This window comes from Ylistrum balloti, unplaced genomic scaffold (genome assembly GCF_031769215.1).
Source record: "Ylistrum balloti isolate Yb309-2 unplaced genomic scaffold, AGI_CSIRO_Ybal_v1 Utg369578, whole genome shotgun sequence".
NCBI lineage: Eukaryota > Metazoa > Mollusca > Bivalvia > Pectinida > Pectinidae > Ylistrum > Ylistrum balloti.
The window spans coordinates 34,687-51,387 of record NW_026781870.1 but is presented as its reverse complement, the minus strand read 5'-3'; the positions used below and the strand labels follow the sequence as shown (position 1 = coordinate 51,387).

Below are 16,701 nucleotides of genomic sequence, written 5' to 3'. Positions count from 1 at the left end.
ACCATAGACAATATTACCTTCTTCTCTTTATCACCACAGTAGCCAGGGAAACCAATAAGATTATCACCACAGTTGCTGATGATACAACACCACCAACTATCCCTGCAGCAGAGTTGGACTTAGATTTGGGAGCTGCAAATAATGCTGGAAAAACTAAGAATATCATATGACTATCGATGACATTCAAGAATCGATTGATAATTTACTTTATTTCAATCATCATATCAAAATATTATCACTTTGACATCGAGCGTTGGGTTTCGTCAATCCGCCTTAAATACATTCTCCTATATTGCAATTTTGTCCTGTATTCTCTGTGGATATTATACAATGACAAATACTTACACCATGTTAATTCTAAATTTGACATCAAAATTCGTTTGAAAACACAAAAATTAATACAGATTGTTTGCGCATCAACCAGTGGAGCTCTCCATGTTATCACGTGTCTAGTCAGCACAACGAGCCAGTAACAATACAAACTAATATTATAACTTCGTACATTATTATGTATCGTATAATATGTGTGTACATTATAAAGCGTTACTTTATTACAGAAACATTATCGGTCCGATTTGCACACTGCAGCGTCGATGGTTTATACTAATCATTCTATAACGGACATTATGATTTCCATGATTGTAATATACACATTCATAATATCCGAAAAAATCTCCGAACAAGAGTATAAGTAAAACTGATGAATGATCCTCGAAAACAACTTTATTGGATAATTTTTTTAACAAGGGGCAATAACTGTTTAATTGAGGGGTCCCGGGCCCTGAATTTTGTACACTGTTCATCATCAAAAATGACCCTAGCTTAACAGTTGACAACGTTATGATCCGAAAACAAAAGGTCGGACGGGAAGACGCCGACAATATTCTCCCCCGAAAATTTTTGGGAAGCGCAATTAAGCAGTTGGCGAATAACAATATATAAAGCAAGAAAATGATAAGTTGGAAAATACATTTTCTTTATGTCGCGATATGCGCTAATTAATAAGAAAGAATTGAAAGCTTTCTGTCATCCCTTTATCATATTTAAGACTTCCTTGAATCAGTAATATCATCACTTACTTACAATTTTGGAAACATTTACTTTCTGACGTCTCCAAAGTATTGCATGTCACGTCACCATTACTACCGCTTCAGAATTTACACAGTAATCTTAATTTTACAATGAAAACATCTCTTAATCATGATCGAATCACTGCTACCCATGTTTTGAGCCCCAAAGCTCACAGAAACGTCATTCAAAGGGAAACAGATTTATTTCACTGTTATATTTAATATTCGGACTATAGTTTACCGATTACTCAATATATATTTGTATATGTTATGTCATGTACGTTTGTTTCTTTGTTTTTACCCTTTGTTAAATCACAGCTTCTTTCGACTCAAGATAGAAACGGATCATAGAAATTTCCTGGATGTCTTTGTTCTATTGAATAAAACAATGTAAATAGACATATAATTCCACATAATATCCGTTCTTCCTCTCTTAATCGGCATTTTGGAGTGACCGCGGTAATGCAAATGAATCTCTGAATGGGTTTAAATGCATCATATCTTATATGAAATATAATAATTACACGTGGTTTAAATTAGCAAACATATATCATTTAATGAAAAATACCCATTCTATATGGTATCTATAAAATGTATGATTCTAGTTACTTTGCTAGACTTCGCCAATAGAATTTTCAAACAACCAGTTTAAAAATCTCTTTTTCTTTGTTTGAAATCCTGAATATAACAGAAACACACTACAAACCATATAAGTATCAGCCATATTATTAAATAACAGTAACACGAAAATACTGTCAAAATGTTTACTCCGAAATCAAAATGGATAAAAACGATCGTTACATGCGAATTGGCAAATGTGAAAGTGGTGCATACTGCAGGTGTGATTATGATGCGAGGTATAATGTCTTGCAATACCATGGTGTAATTTAACCTGACACTTTCGATAATGTATGACTTACACGACGCCAATTATCTAACGTGTTCATGAACTTTAATATTCTAAAAACCAAACTCATATTCCAACGTTTGAAAATTTTCACCCAATGAGGTTGAAATTAGCTGAGAAATATTACTTTACTTACACAGCATTCATTTTTCATGTATATCATCACAACAAACATCAAACAATATGTCCAATAACTTTAAGTCAATAATACACACAAACACTTACCTTGTCCACACTTTGGTGGAAGGTAACCTGGTGAACATCCTTTCATGCAGGTTCCATTTCTGGGAAAGCACAATCGGTTTTTACAGTTTTCTGGACAGTCTTCCTTACATTCAGTACCATATTTGGTTAATGGACAACCTGTTAGGAAACACCGTCTGTATTATGTGCTATTAACACAAATGTGATGTGGGGATAGATTTTTCATGTTTATTAGCGTACTTTACCGTTTGTTGTCACTCTGATTGATCTTTCTTTTCATACTGTAACGAAAATTACGAGAGATGCAGTTATATAGAAATTTTTAACTTTTATGTTCGTTATAATGACCTCATTGGGAAATTTCTTTCATGGACCAGATGGTTCCGTTCCTGGTCATTAAGATAAATGCATATTCTCAATTTTCACCATAAAATCTCTCTACAAGATTCTAAAGGGGAGATTTGTGTCATGTTTGTAAATACACGATTCAATCCTACAAATGGGATACATCATAGCTTGAATAGGTTGGTTGTTTTTGTTTTTGTTTTGTTTTACAATATTAATACCTTACTTATATACAAATCCATTGTTGTATTGTTAAAAAAGTTTTCTCTGTTGTTACGCTAGTAATATTTTACCCATATTGTAAACACAAAGAAATGCTGTAAGGGATAGAACATTTGTACATCAATTAAAGGAAAATACTGAATAACAAGCGTCTTTACTCAGGTATTTGTTGATTTCAATTCTTGCTCATTCCCTCCATTTTTAAAATGTATAAACGCCCGTGCGATGATCTTTATTGTTTCTCTTTATTAAGTAAGCTGATGCATGTGGAAATGTGACATTTTGATTGTTTTGGATAAACTATTGGAACTAAACAAAAGTTATGCCTACTGTCTTAATTAAAAAGTCGAACAAATATTTGTTCTGTTTCCGCAGGTATATAATAAGATGATCTGTTGTAGTCTTCAACTCATGGAAACGTCAGAAAGACACCTATAAATGACCATTAAGACAATACCTATTGTTTTGTTTACATCTTCCCATTGATAAATTTTGTAAAAAGATTTATAATGGTGATAATATCAATAATCAATAATTCTCTCTTTCTTGTTCAATAAGAGTGTACATCCTTACCGGAAAAAAAGTTTAAATACATACCCATAACATGAACCTCGCACAATTCTAGTACAGCATTCTTGCTATAATTTGGTCCTGAAAGGGTCTTCCTTTGGTTATAAATAGTGACATATTTTCCGATGATGCTGCATGATCTATTTTCATGGTTCTCTGCACTCAGGTCAGGATCCTTATCGTTGTAACACGTGTTAGCAGATGTCATGGGTAGGTATGTAGGAGAATCCGTTACAATAATGGAATATCCATTCCGACGTTTTTGTTCTGTGGTTACAATACAAGAAAAGGATGGAAAGAAATGTACAGTACCCCATTATTCATACATTTCTTAGTTCATATATCTGAATTTTTTTTTAAGTGCATACAAAATTATTAGGATGCATTAACTATTGATGAGAGGTTATCATATATTGTTTTGAAAAGGAACGCGATTGAACGTATTTCACGCTGTTAGTGTAAGCCCAAACCCATAGAATGGGGGATAAATAAATTTCATTTTATACTCTGTCTCTCAGTTTTTCATTTTTCAGATTTTTGTTTTTAAATTTAAGAGATGTACAATTGTTATCTTTATAAAATTATTGGAGTCTTGATGATCTCTTCTTATCCTGTAACTAGATTGTCAAATAATTAGTTGTATATAAAAATCATAAATCTTCGTGGAGTTTCGGCGGAAAGATCTTACAGACTACCGGCATACATGTGCCCTTCTCCTGACTGACTTGTTTTTGCTTTTGAACATACGTGGCTGAATTTATCGAAGTGCTTACAAAGCCAGCCCACAAACATCTTGCAAAATAATTCAATTTCACTTTCAGTAACACTGATGACGTATTGATTTAATGACAATTTGTTGACCATTCCCATCTTACATATCCGACAGATTAGGAAATCAAGACACGCAAGACTCTTCCACATCTGCCGTTAACCTTGATCTACAACGAAACCAACATGGACAATTTTCCATCAAACTGTATGCTGTACGTGATGATTTCAATATCCTTATTGTACACTGTTACACACGATATATATTCTATAACTTTGAAAGTAGTCGTCTGCATGGCTACTACTTCATCAGAAAGAAAGATTCAAAACTGAGTAAATAACATACCCATCTACAATATGAGAATCAGCAATGTGAAGTTAAACAATTCTAAGAATAAACTTTGAATTATGTTATAGAAACTAAAACATATCTGTAGAAGTATCGATAACTTTAAATAATCCACGGATCCAAATAACGACTTCATTGAAGAACCAATGTATATCGTTCACACAAATCGTTTTTGATGGTAAAGTCAAGCTATTTTCGTTATAAAAAAAATCAAAGATGATTTCGGATGACCTTACATTGATATAGCTTATCTTATCACCGTTTTCGGGAACATGATGCTGACAGAGAACGTAAAATGCAGGCTTTGCAATTCATTAAAAGCTTATATATCGATAACCCGTCACCTTCACCATTTGGTCAGACGCTTAACACATAGAAGATATCTAGATATTGCATAGGTTATTATAAAGAAAATAAGTAGAAAGAATAGAGAAAAGACACCAAAGTCCATTGTGAATCATGTAATGTTGACATTAGGAACAATTAATTCACTCGGCTTTTTGCATGGATAATTAAGACTTTTCATTAACGATCGAGAATTCCCTATCATGTTTATGTTGTTAATGTTTTTCTTTTAAATCACTGCTGTGCTACAAAATGGTCAACACTTACGTTTTCTTTGCGAAGTATTTCCTTTCTGGAATATGACTACCACGTGATCTATCACAACATCTTGCTCAAGGTTAACTTGCCAGAAGGCAGTTTTTTGGTTTTTTGTTGTATACAGGCATTGTGGAATGGAGTTGTTATTCGGATCATATAGGCTGTCGGAATCATTCCCATCAACAACTAAACGTGAAGGCCCTCCTCTTTCCAAGCGAGGTTTTGTGGAACTGGTTTGACGCCCTCGTGATAAATCTTCTGTAATATGAACAAGAAATCTTAATTGGCCTTCTCCAGTAATCAAATAGTCAAAGTGTTAACTGTAGTGCGCATAACAGTGATAAGAAAAGCAAAGTGTATCCTGATAATAAACAATAGTAGAAACAATACCTTCCTACCTTCCCCATACAATGTAAGGGAAATAACAAAATATTAACTGCATCGTCATCCTCGACACCCCTGGAGATACAAACCCTTTCGCTCTCTGCAGCCATGGAACATGCCATGGCAGAATTGCAGGCAAAAGTGAAGTGATATGATTGGTTCCAGGAGAAAACAATAACCACAAATAACATGCCGATATGCTCCGTTTGAAGATTACAAAGGAGCTACACCCAACTTCGAAACCATTACAATATACCAGTATGCGACCCCAAGCTCCGTTTAATGTACATCAAAGGATTAGAATAGTCTTTCCGCCTTGTAAACAAGATGTCGCACATGGAACCTTCAGTTTTGCCATGACATTTTCCAGTGGTGCAGAGAGAGCGAAAGTGATTGTATCCATTGGAGTATAGAGAATGCTGCATCCTCTATTTATGTTTTATCGTAGAGAGAGGAATCTAACATATTTAACATTTTTACTAATAGATATTTATTATTCAGATGTTAGAGAACCAATATTGTATTCTTACGCTTACGCTATCCCATCAAATTATTTGTTTTTGTCCAGTGTCAAGCCCCCCGCCCCCACCCACAACCAAAATCACACTTACATGTATTGAAGCTTTCACTTAAAAGCTCTGCCATTGTTTTATTTTTGACAGGTAGCATTGACAGATAGACAAGTACCAAGCTTTACGTGGTAGGTTTAAGCAAACAGTGTTTCACTATTACTGTACTGAAATGTCTAGTCTTTATCCATTGGTCTACCTTTCCTGATTTATAGATATTTCACTTAAAAACCGTTTCGACCGTTATGTCCAAGATTTGATTCATATCGCCCAATTACAAGTTATTTGCCCCAAAATTTCAACTATAACTCCCCACTACTATATCGCCCAGTGCAGATTCGCTCAGATATCCATGTGTTTTGTGGCCGTTTTTAAAATAAAACAGTATTTTTTAATGTTTTTTTTTTATATATCATTATGCATTTCCACCGATCTTGCCTGTCAAATGTGACCTTAAGAAAGATATGATGTTGACATTAGTTTCAAAGTCATTAGATAGAGTTAACACATGACTAAACAGCCAGAAATGTGACAACAGTACATCCCTCTTAACGTTTAAAGTATTTTCTGATAAAAACGTGACGGAATTTCATTAATATTTTAAGTACAAGTATGGGACGTGTATAAGATGCAACATTTAAATAATTGTACTATAAAGTCTAAGTAACAGAAAAATTTTTAAAAAGTTTTTATTATTGAAGTGTAATGTACTAAAGCTTGATTAGTCTTTTTGTAAATGGTAAACATATGGTTTTCAATTGCTAAGCATACATTCACATTCTTTATTATTCTTCTGGGTGTTGTCTTTGAAATAGATAAAGCTTTCCTTAGCAAAGCTGCCGTTTTGAATCTATGTTCTTACATAGAGGAAAATACATTTTATGTGCACTAAAACCCCGAAACAATGATGAATGATGAAAAATATAATACTGCTTAGAAATAAACTCACCTCTCTGCTACAGGTGCATAATTAATTTAATATGAAAATGATTATGTGATATAAAATGTTTCAACTTCACAGGTAAGACAGAACATTCTTCACACTTCAGTTAAACAACCAGTATCAATTACATATAAAACATTACAAAGATCATTTCACGTGTGGCAGAAGTATTTCCAAACTTTGATGACGAACAGCAAAAAGACATTTAATAGTTAAATAAAAAAAACAGTACTAAATGAAAGCGTTCAAGAGGTTTGGATTGTTTTCTTCTTCAGGAAGTCAGCTCTGATTGTTAGTAATAATGTACCAGTTTTCATTACATTCTCTCCGCGAAAATGGAAAAAAAGTTAAATAAGAGCGTTTGCAGCTTTGAAAATGAGCAGTATTAAATCCGACCAAGGAAACCCATCAGCTTTGCTTTGTCACGAGCCTCTTGAAAGGCGCTTATTTATGACGTCACATTTGTGATGACTTGTCAAAAAAGACAATAAAGGGGCTAGTTGCTAGTGTTTGACCGATTATTAATTTCAAACCATGATTAATTACTTTCTTCCTTAGTTAGCGACTATCGATTAAATTGAAAATTAGATATCATTTGTAAGGGAAGTTACTCGTTAAATCTGAAAACTTAATAGACTCCAACATGATTTATTTTGATTGACTGTTGCTATTGCGGCAACACTCCGTAGAATTGCAGGCAAAAGTGAAGTGATATGATTGGTTCCAGGAGAAAACAATAACCACAAATAACATGCCGATATGCTCCGTTTGAAGATTACAAAGGAGCTACACCCAACTTCGAAACCATTACAATATACCAGTATGCGACCCCAAGCTCCGTTTAATGTACATCAAAGGATTAGAATAGTCTTTCCGCCTTGTAAACAAGATGTCGCACATGGAACCTTCAGTTTTGCCATGACATTTTCCAGTGGTGCAGAGAGAGCGAAAGTGATTGTATCCATTGGAGTATAGAGAATGCTGCATCCTCTATTTATGTTTTATCGTAGAGAGAGGAATCTAACATATTTAACATTTTTACTAATAGATATTTATTATTCAGATGTTAGAGAACCAATATTGTATTCTTACGCTTACGCTATCCCATCAAATTATTTGTTTTTGTCCAGTGTCAAGCCCCCCGCCCCCACCCACAACCAAAATCACACTTACATGTATTGAAGCTTTCACTTAAAAGCTCTGCCATTGTTTTATTTTTGACAGGTAGCATTGACAGATAGACAAGTACCAAGCTTTACGTGGTAGGTTTAAGCAAACAGTGTTTCACTATTACTGTACTGAAATGTCTAGTCTTTATCCATTGGTCTACCTTTCCTGATTTATAGATATTTCACTTAAAAACCGTTTCGACCGTTATGTCCAAGATTTGATTCATATCGCCCAATTACAAGTTATTTGCCCCAAAATTTCAACTATAACTCCCCACTACTATATCGCCCAGTGCAGATTCGCTCAGATACCATGTGTTTTGTGGCCGTTTTTAAAATAAAACAGTATTTTTTAATGTTTTTTTTATATATCATTATGCATTTCCACCGATCTTGCCTGTCAAATGTGACCTTAAGAAAGATATGATGTTGACATTAGTTTCAAAGTCATTAGATAGAGTTAACACATGACTAAACAGCCAGAAATGTGACAACAGTACATCCCTCTTAACGTTTAAAGTATTTTCTGATAAAAACGTGACGGAATTTCATTAATATTTTAAGTACAAGTATGGGACGTGTATAAGATGCAACATTTAAATAATTGTACTATAAAGTCTAAGTAACAGAAAAATTTTTAAAAAGTTTTTATTATTGAAGTGTAATGTACTAAAGCTTGATTAGTCTTTTTGTAAATGGTAAACATATGGTTTTCAATTGCTAAGCATACATTCACATTCTTTATTATTCTTCTGGGTGTTGTCTTTGAAATAGATAAAGCTTTCCTTAGCAAAGCTGCCGTTTTGAATCTATGTTCTTACATAGAGGAAAATACATTTTATGTGCACTAAAACCCCGAAACAATGATGAATGATGAAAAATATAATACTGCTTAGAAATAAACTCACCTCTCTGCTACAGGTGCATAATTAATTTAATATGAAAATGATTATGTGATATAAAATGTTTCAACTTCACAGGTAAGACAGAACATTCTTCACACTTCAGTTAAACAACCAGTATCAATTACATATAAAACATTACAAAGATCATTTCACGTGTGGCAGAAGTATTTCCAAACTTTGATGACGAACAGCAAAAAGACATTTAATAGTTAAATAAAAAAAACAGTACTAAATGAAAGCGTTCAAGAGGTTTGGATTGTTTTCTTCTTCAGGAAGTCAGCTCTGATTGTTAGTAATAATGTACCAGTTTTCATTACATTCTCTCCGCGAAAATGGAAAAAAAGTTAAATAAGAGCGTTTGCAGCTTTGAAAATGAGCAGTATTAAATCCGACCAAGGAAACCCATCAGCTTTGCTTTGTCACGAGCCTCTTGAAAGGCGCTTATTTATGACGTCACATTTGTGATGACTTGTCAAAAAAGACAATAAAGGGGCTAGTTGCTAGTGTTTGACCGATTATTAATTTCAAACCATGATTAATTACTTTCTTCCTTAGTTAGCGACTATCGATTAAATTGAAAATTAGATATCATTTGTAAGGGAAGTTACTCGTTAAATCTGAAAACTTAATAGACTCCAACATGATTTATTTTGATTGACTGTTGCTATTGCGGCAACACTCCGTAGAATTGCAGGCAAAAGTGAAGTGATATGATTGGTTCCAGGAGAAAACAATAACCACAAATAACATGCCGATATGCTCCGTTTGAAGATTACAAAGGAGCTACACCCAACTTCGAAACCATTACAATATACCAGTATGCGACCCCAAGCTCCGTTTAATGTACATCAAAGGATTAGAATAGTCTTTCCGCCTTGTAAACAAGATGTCGCACATGGAACCTTCAGTTTTGCCATGACATTTTCCAGTGGTGCAGAGAGAGCGAAAGTGATTGTATCCATTGGAGTATAGAGAATGCTGCATCCTCTATTTATGTTTTATCGTAGAGAGAGGAATCTAACATATTTAACATTTTTACTAATAGATATTTATTATTCAGATGTTAGAGAACCAATATTGTATTCTTACGCTTACGCTATCCCATCAAATTATTTGTTTTTGTCCAGTGTCAAGCCCCCCGCCCCCACCCACAACCAAAATCACACTTACATGTATTGAAGCTTTCACTTAAAAGCTCTGCCATTGTTTTATTTTTGACAGGTAGCATTGACAGATAGACAAGTACCAAGCTTTACGTGGTAGGTTTAAGCAAACAGTGTTTCACTATTACTGTACTGAAATGTCTAGTCTTTATCCATTGGTCTACCTTTCCTGATTTATAGATATTTCACTTAAAAACCGTTTCGACCGTTATGTCCAAGATTTGATTCATATCGCCCAATTACAAGTTATTTGCCCCAAAATTTCAACTATAACTCCCCACTACTATATCGCCCAGTGCAGATTCGCTCAGATACCATGTGTTTTGTGGCCGTTTTTAAAATAAAACAGTATTTTTTAATGTTTTTTTATATATCATTATGCATTTCCACCGATCTTGCCTGTCAAATGTGACCTTAAGAAAGATATGATGTTGACATTAGTTTCAAAGTCATTAGATAGAGTTAACACATGACTAAACAGCCAGAAATGTGACAACAGTACATCCCTCTTAACGTTTAAAGTATTTTCTGATAAAAACGTGACGGAATTTCATTAATATTTTAAGTACAAGTATGGGACGTGTATAAGATGCAACATTTAAATAATTGTACTATAAAGTCTAAGTAACAGAAAAATTTTTAAAAAGTTTTTATTATTGAAGTGTAATGTACTAAAGCTTGATTAGTCTTTTTGTAAATGGTAAACATATGGTTTTCAATTGCTAAGCATACATTCACATTCTTTATTATTCTTCTGGGTGTTGTCTTTGAAATAGATAAAGCTTTCCTTAGCAAAGCTGCCGTTTTGAATCTATGTTCTTACATAGAGGAAAATACATTTTATGTGCACTAAAACCCCGAAACAATGATGAATGATGAAAAATATAATACTGCTTAGAAATAAACTCACCTCTCTGCTACAGGTGCATAATTAATTTAATATGAAAATGATTATGTGATATAAAATGTTTCAACTTCACAGGTAAGACAGAACATTCTTCACACTTCAGTTAAACAACCAGTATCAATTACATATAAAACATTACAAAGATCATTTCACGTGTGGCAGAAGTATTTCCAAACTTTGATGACGAACAGCAAAAAGACATTTAATAGTTAAATAAAAAAAACAGTACTAAATGAAAGCGTTCAAGAGGTTTGGATTGTTTTCTTCTTCAGGAAGTCAGCTCTGATTGTTAGTAATAATGTACCAGTTTTCATTACATTCTCTCCGCGAAAATGGAAAAAAAGTTAAATAAGAGCGTTTGCAGCTTTGAAAATGAGCAGTATTAAATCCGACCAAGGAAACCCATCAGCTTTGCTTTGTCACGAGCCTCTTGAAAGGCGCTTATTTATGACGTCACATTTGTGATGACTTGTCAAAAAAGACAATAAAGGGGCTAGTTGCTAGTGTTTGACCGATTATTAATTTCAAACCATGATTAATTACTTTCTTCCTTAGTTAGCGACTATCGATTAAATTGAAAATTAGATATCATTTGTAAGGGAAGTTACTCGTTAAATCTGAAAACTTAATAGACTCCAACATGATTTATTTTGATTGACTGTTGCTATTGCGGCAACACTCCGTAGAATTGCAGGCAAAAGTGAAGTGATATGATTGGTTCCAGGAGAAAACAATAACCACAAATAACATGCCGATATGCTCCGTTTGAAGATTACAAAGGAGCTACACCCAACTTCGAAACCATTACAATATACCAGTATGCGACCCCAAGCTCCGTTTAATGTACATCAAAGGATTAGAATAGTCTTTCCGCCTTGTAAACAAGATGTCGCACATGGAACCTTCAGTTTTGCCATGACATTTTCCAGTGGTGCAGAGAGAGCGAAAGTGATTGTATCCATTGGAGTATAGAGAATGCTGCATCCTCTATTTATGTTTTATCGTAGAGAGAGGAATCTAACATATTTAACATTTTTACTAATAGATATTTATTATTCAGATGTTAGAGAACCAATATTGTATTCTTACGCTTACGCTATCCCATCAAATTATTTGTTTTTGTCCAGTGTCAAGCCCCCCGCCCCCACCCACAACCAAAATCACACTTACATGTATTGAAGCTTTCACTTAAAAGCTCTGCCATTGTTTTATTTTTGACAGGTAGCATTGACAGATAGACAAGTACCAAGCTTTACGTGGTAGGTTTAAGCAAACAGTGTTTCACTATTACTGTACTGAAATGTCTAGTCTTTATCCATTGGTCTACCTTTCCTGATTTATAGATATTTCACTTAAAAACCGTTTCGACCGTTATGTCCAAGATTTGATTCATATCGCCCAATTACAAGTTATTTGCCCCAAAATTTCAACTATAACTCCCCACTACTATATCGCCCAGTGCAGATTCGCTCAGATACCATGTGTTTTGTGGCCGTTTTTAAAATAAAACAGTATTTTTTAATGTTTTTTTATATATCATTATGCATTTCCACCGATCTTGCCTGTCAAATGTGACCTTAAGAAAGATATGATGTTGACATTAGTTTCAAAGTCATTAGATAGAGTTAACACATGACTAAACAGCCAGAAATGTGACAACAGTACATCCCTCTTAACGTTTAAAGTATTTTCTGATAAAAACGTGACGGAATTTCATTAATATTTTAAGTACAAGTATGGGACGTGTATAAGATGCAACATTTAAATAATTGTACTATAAAGTCTAAGTAACAGAAAAAATTTTAAAAAGTTTTTATTATTGAAGTGTAATGTACTAAAGCTTGATTAGTCTTTTTGTAAATGGTAAACATATGGTTTTCAATTGCTAAGCATACATTCACATTCTTTATTATTCTTCTGGGTGTTGTCTTTGAAATAGATAAAGCTTTCCTTAGCAAAGCTGCCGTTTTGAATCTATGTTCTTACATAGAGGAAAATACATTTTATGTGCACTAAAACCCCGAAACAATGATGAATGATGAAAAATATAATACTGCTTAGAAATAAACTCACCTCTCTGCTACAGGTGCATAATTAATTTAATATGAAAATGATTATGTGATATAAAATGTTTCAACTTCACAGGTAAGACAGAACATTCTTCACACTTCAGTTAAACAACCAGTATCAATTACATATAAAACATTACAAAGATCATTTCACGTGTGGCAGAAGTATTTCCAAACTTTGATGACGAACAGCAAAAAGACATTTAATAGTTAAATAAAAAAAACAGTACTAAATGAAAGCGTTCAAGAGGTTTGGATTGTTTTCTTCTTCAGGAAGTCAGCTCTGATTGTTAGTAATAATGTACCAGTTTTCATTACATTCTCTCCGCGAAAATGGAAAAAAAGTTAAATAAGAGCGTTTGCAGCTTTGAAAATGAGCAGTATTAAATCCGACCAAGGAAACCCATCAGCTTTGCTTTGTCACGAGCCTCTTGAAAGGCGCTTATTTATGACGTCACATTTGTGATGACTTGTCAAAAAAGACAATAAAGGGGCTAGTTGCTAGTGTTTGACCGATTATTAATTTCAAACCATGATTAATTACTTTCTTCCTTAGTTAGCGACTATCGATTAAATTGAAAATTAGATATCATTTGTAAGGGAAGTTACTCGTTAAATCTGAAAACTTAATAGACTCCAACATGATTTATTTTGATTGACTGTTGCTATTGCGGCAACACTCCGTAGAATTGCAGGCAAAAGTGAAGTGATATGATTGGTTCCAGGAGAAAACAATAACCACAAATAACATGCCGATATGCTCCGTTTGAAGATTACAAAGGAGCTACACCCAACTTCGAAACCATTACAATATACCAGTATGCGACCCCAAGCTCCGTTTAATGTACATCAAAGGATTAGAATAGTCTTTCCGCCTTGTAAACAAGATGTCGCACATGGAACCTTCAGTTTTGCCATGACATTTTCCAGTGGTGCAGAGAGAGCGAAAGTGATTGTATCCATTGGAGTATAGAGAATGCTGCATCCTCTATTTATGTTTTATCGTAGAGAGGGAATCTAACATATTTAACATTTTTACTAATAGATATTTATTATTCAGATGTTAGAGAACCAATATTGTATTCTTACGCTTACGCTATCCCATCAAATTATTTGTTTTTGTCCAGTGTCAAGCCCCCCGCCCCCACCCACAACCAAAATCACACTTACATGTATTGAAGCTTTCACTTAAAAGCTCTGCCATTGTTTTATTTTTGACAGGTAGCATTGACAGATAGACAAGTACCAAGCTTTACGTGGTAGGTTTAAGCAAACAGTGTTTCACTATTACTGTACTGAAATGTCTAGTCTTTATCCATTGGTCTACCTTTCCTGATTTATAGATATTTCACTTAAAAACCGTTTCGACCGTTATGTCCAAGATTTGATTCATATCGCCCAATTACAAGTTATTTGCCCCAAAATTTCAACTATAACTCCCCACTACTATATCGCCCAGTGCAGATTCGCTCAGATACCATGTGTTTTGTGGCCGTTTTTAAAATAAAACAGTATTTTTTAATGTTTTTTTATATATCATTATGCATTTCCACCGATCTTGCCTGTCAAATGTGACCTTAAGAAAGATATGATGTTGACATTAGTTTCAAAGTCATTAGATAGAGTTAACACATGACTAAACAGCCAGAAATGTGACAACAGTACATCCCTCTTAACGTTTAAAGTATTTTCTGATAAAAACGTGACGGAATTTCATTAATATTTTAAGTACAAGTATGGGACGTGTATAAGATGCAACATTTAAATAATTGTACTATAAAGTCTAAGTAACAGAAAAATTTTTAAAAAGTTTTTATTATTGAAGTGTAATGTACTAAAGCTTGATTAGTCTTTTTGTAAATGGTAAACATATGGTTTTCAATTGCTAAGCATACATTCACATTCTTTATTATTCTTCTGGGTGTTGTCTTTGAAATAGATAAAGCTTTCCTTAGCAAAGCTGCCGTTTTGAATCTATGTTCTTACATAGAGGAAAATACATTTTATGTGCACTAAAACCCCGAAACAATGATGAATGATGAAAAATATAATACTGCTTAGAAATAAACTCACCTCTCTGCTACAGGTGCATAATTAATTTAATATGAAAATGATTATGTGATATAAAATGTTTCAACTTCACAGGTAAGACAGAACATTCTTCACACTTCAGTTAAACAACCAGTATCAATTACATATAAAACATTACAAAGATCATTTCACGTGTGGCAGAAGTATTTCCAAACTTTGATGACGAACAGCAAAAAGACATTTAATAGTTAAATAAAAAAAACAGTACTAAATGAAAGCGTTCAAGAGGTTTGGATTGTTTTCTTCTTCAGGAAGTCAGCTCTGATTGTTAGTAATAATGTACCAGTTTTCATTACATTCTCTCCGCGAAAATGGAAAAAAAGTTAAATAAGAGCGTTTGCAGCTTTGAAAATGAGCAGTATTAAATCCGACCAAGGAAACCCATCAGCTTTGCTTTGTCACGAGCCTCTTGAAAGGCGCTTATTTATGACGTCACATTTGTGATGACTTGTCAAAAAAGACAATAAAGGGGCTAGTTGCTAGTGTTTGACCGATTATTAATTTCAAACCATGATTAATTACTTTCTTCCTTAGTTAGCGACTATCGATTAAATTGAAAATTAGATATCATTTGTAAGGGAAGTTACTCGTTAAATCTGAAAACTTAATAGACTCCAACATGATTTATTTTGATTGACTGTTGCTATTGCGGCAACACTCCGTAGAATTGCAGGCAAAAGTGAAGTGATATGATTGGTTCCAGGAGAAAACAATAACCACAAATAACATGCCGATATGCTCCGTTTGAAGATTACAAAGGAGCTACACCCAACTTCGAAACCATTACAATATACCAGTATGCGACCCCAAGCTCCGTTTAATGTACATCAAAGGATTAGAATAGTCTTTCCGCCTTGTAAACAAGATGTCGCACATGGAACCTTCAGTTTTGCCATGACATTTTCCAGTGGTGCAGAGAGAGCGAAAGTGATTGTATCCATTGGAGTATAGAGAATGCTGCATCCTCTATTTATGTTTTATCGTAGAGAGAGGAATCTAACATATTTAACATTTTTACTAATAGATATTTATTATTCAGATGTTAGAGAACCAATATTGTATTCTTACGCTTACGCTATCCCATCAAATTATTTGTTTTTGTCCAGTGTCAAGCCCCCCGCCCCCACCCACAACCAAAATCACACTTACATGTATTGAAGCTTTCACTTAAAAGCTCTGCCATTGTTTTATTTTTGACAGGTAGCATTGACAGATAGACAAGTACCAAGCTTTACGTGGTAGGTTTAAGCAAACAGTGTTTCACTATTACTGTACTGAAATGTCTAGTCTTTATCCATTGGTCTACCTTTCCTGATTTATAGATATTTCACTTAAAAACCGTTTCGACCGTTATGTCCAAGATTTGATTCATATCGCCCAATTACAAGTTATTTGCCCCAAAATTTCAACTATAACTCCCCACTACTATATCGCCCAGTGCAGATTCGCTCAGATACCATGTG

At 33.9% G+C, this 16,701-nt stretch overlaps 1 protein-coding gene across 1 annotated transcript; it reads right to left on the bottom strand.

Annotated features, from left to right (window-relative positions):
- Positions 1-1,683: 1,683 nt before the first annotated feature.
- On the bottom strand, positions 1,684-5,138 carry LOC132543068 (uncharacterized; the record flags this gene model as incomplete). The annotated part of the gene is made up of 4 exons (XM_060206526.1): positions 1,684-1,748; positions 2,203-2,340; positions 3,346-3,585; positions 5,048-5,138. Coding segments are annotated over 4 exons (534 nt in total), but the record flags the coding sequence as incomplete, so codon positions are not given.
- Positions 5,139-16,701: the final 11,563 nt, after the last annotated feature.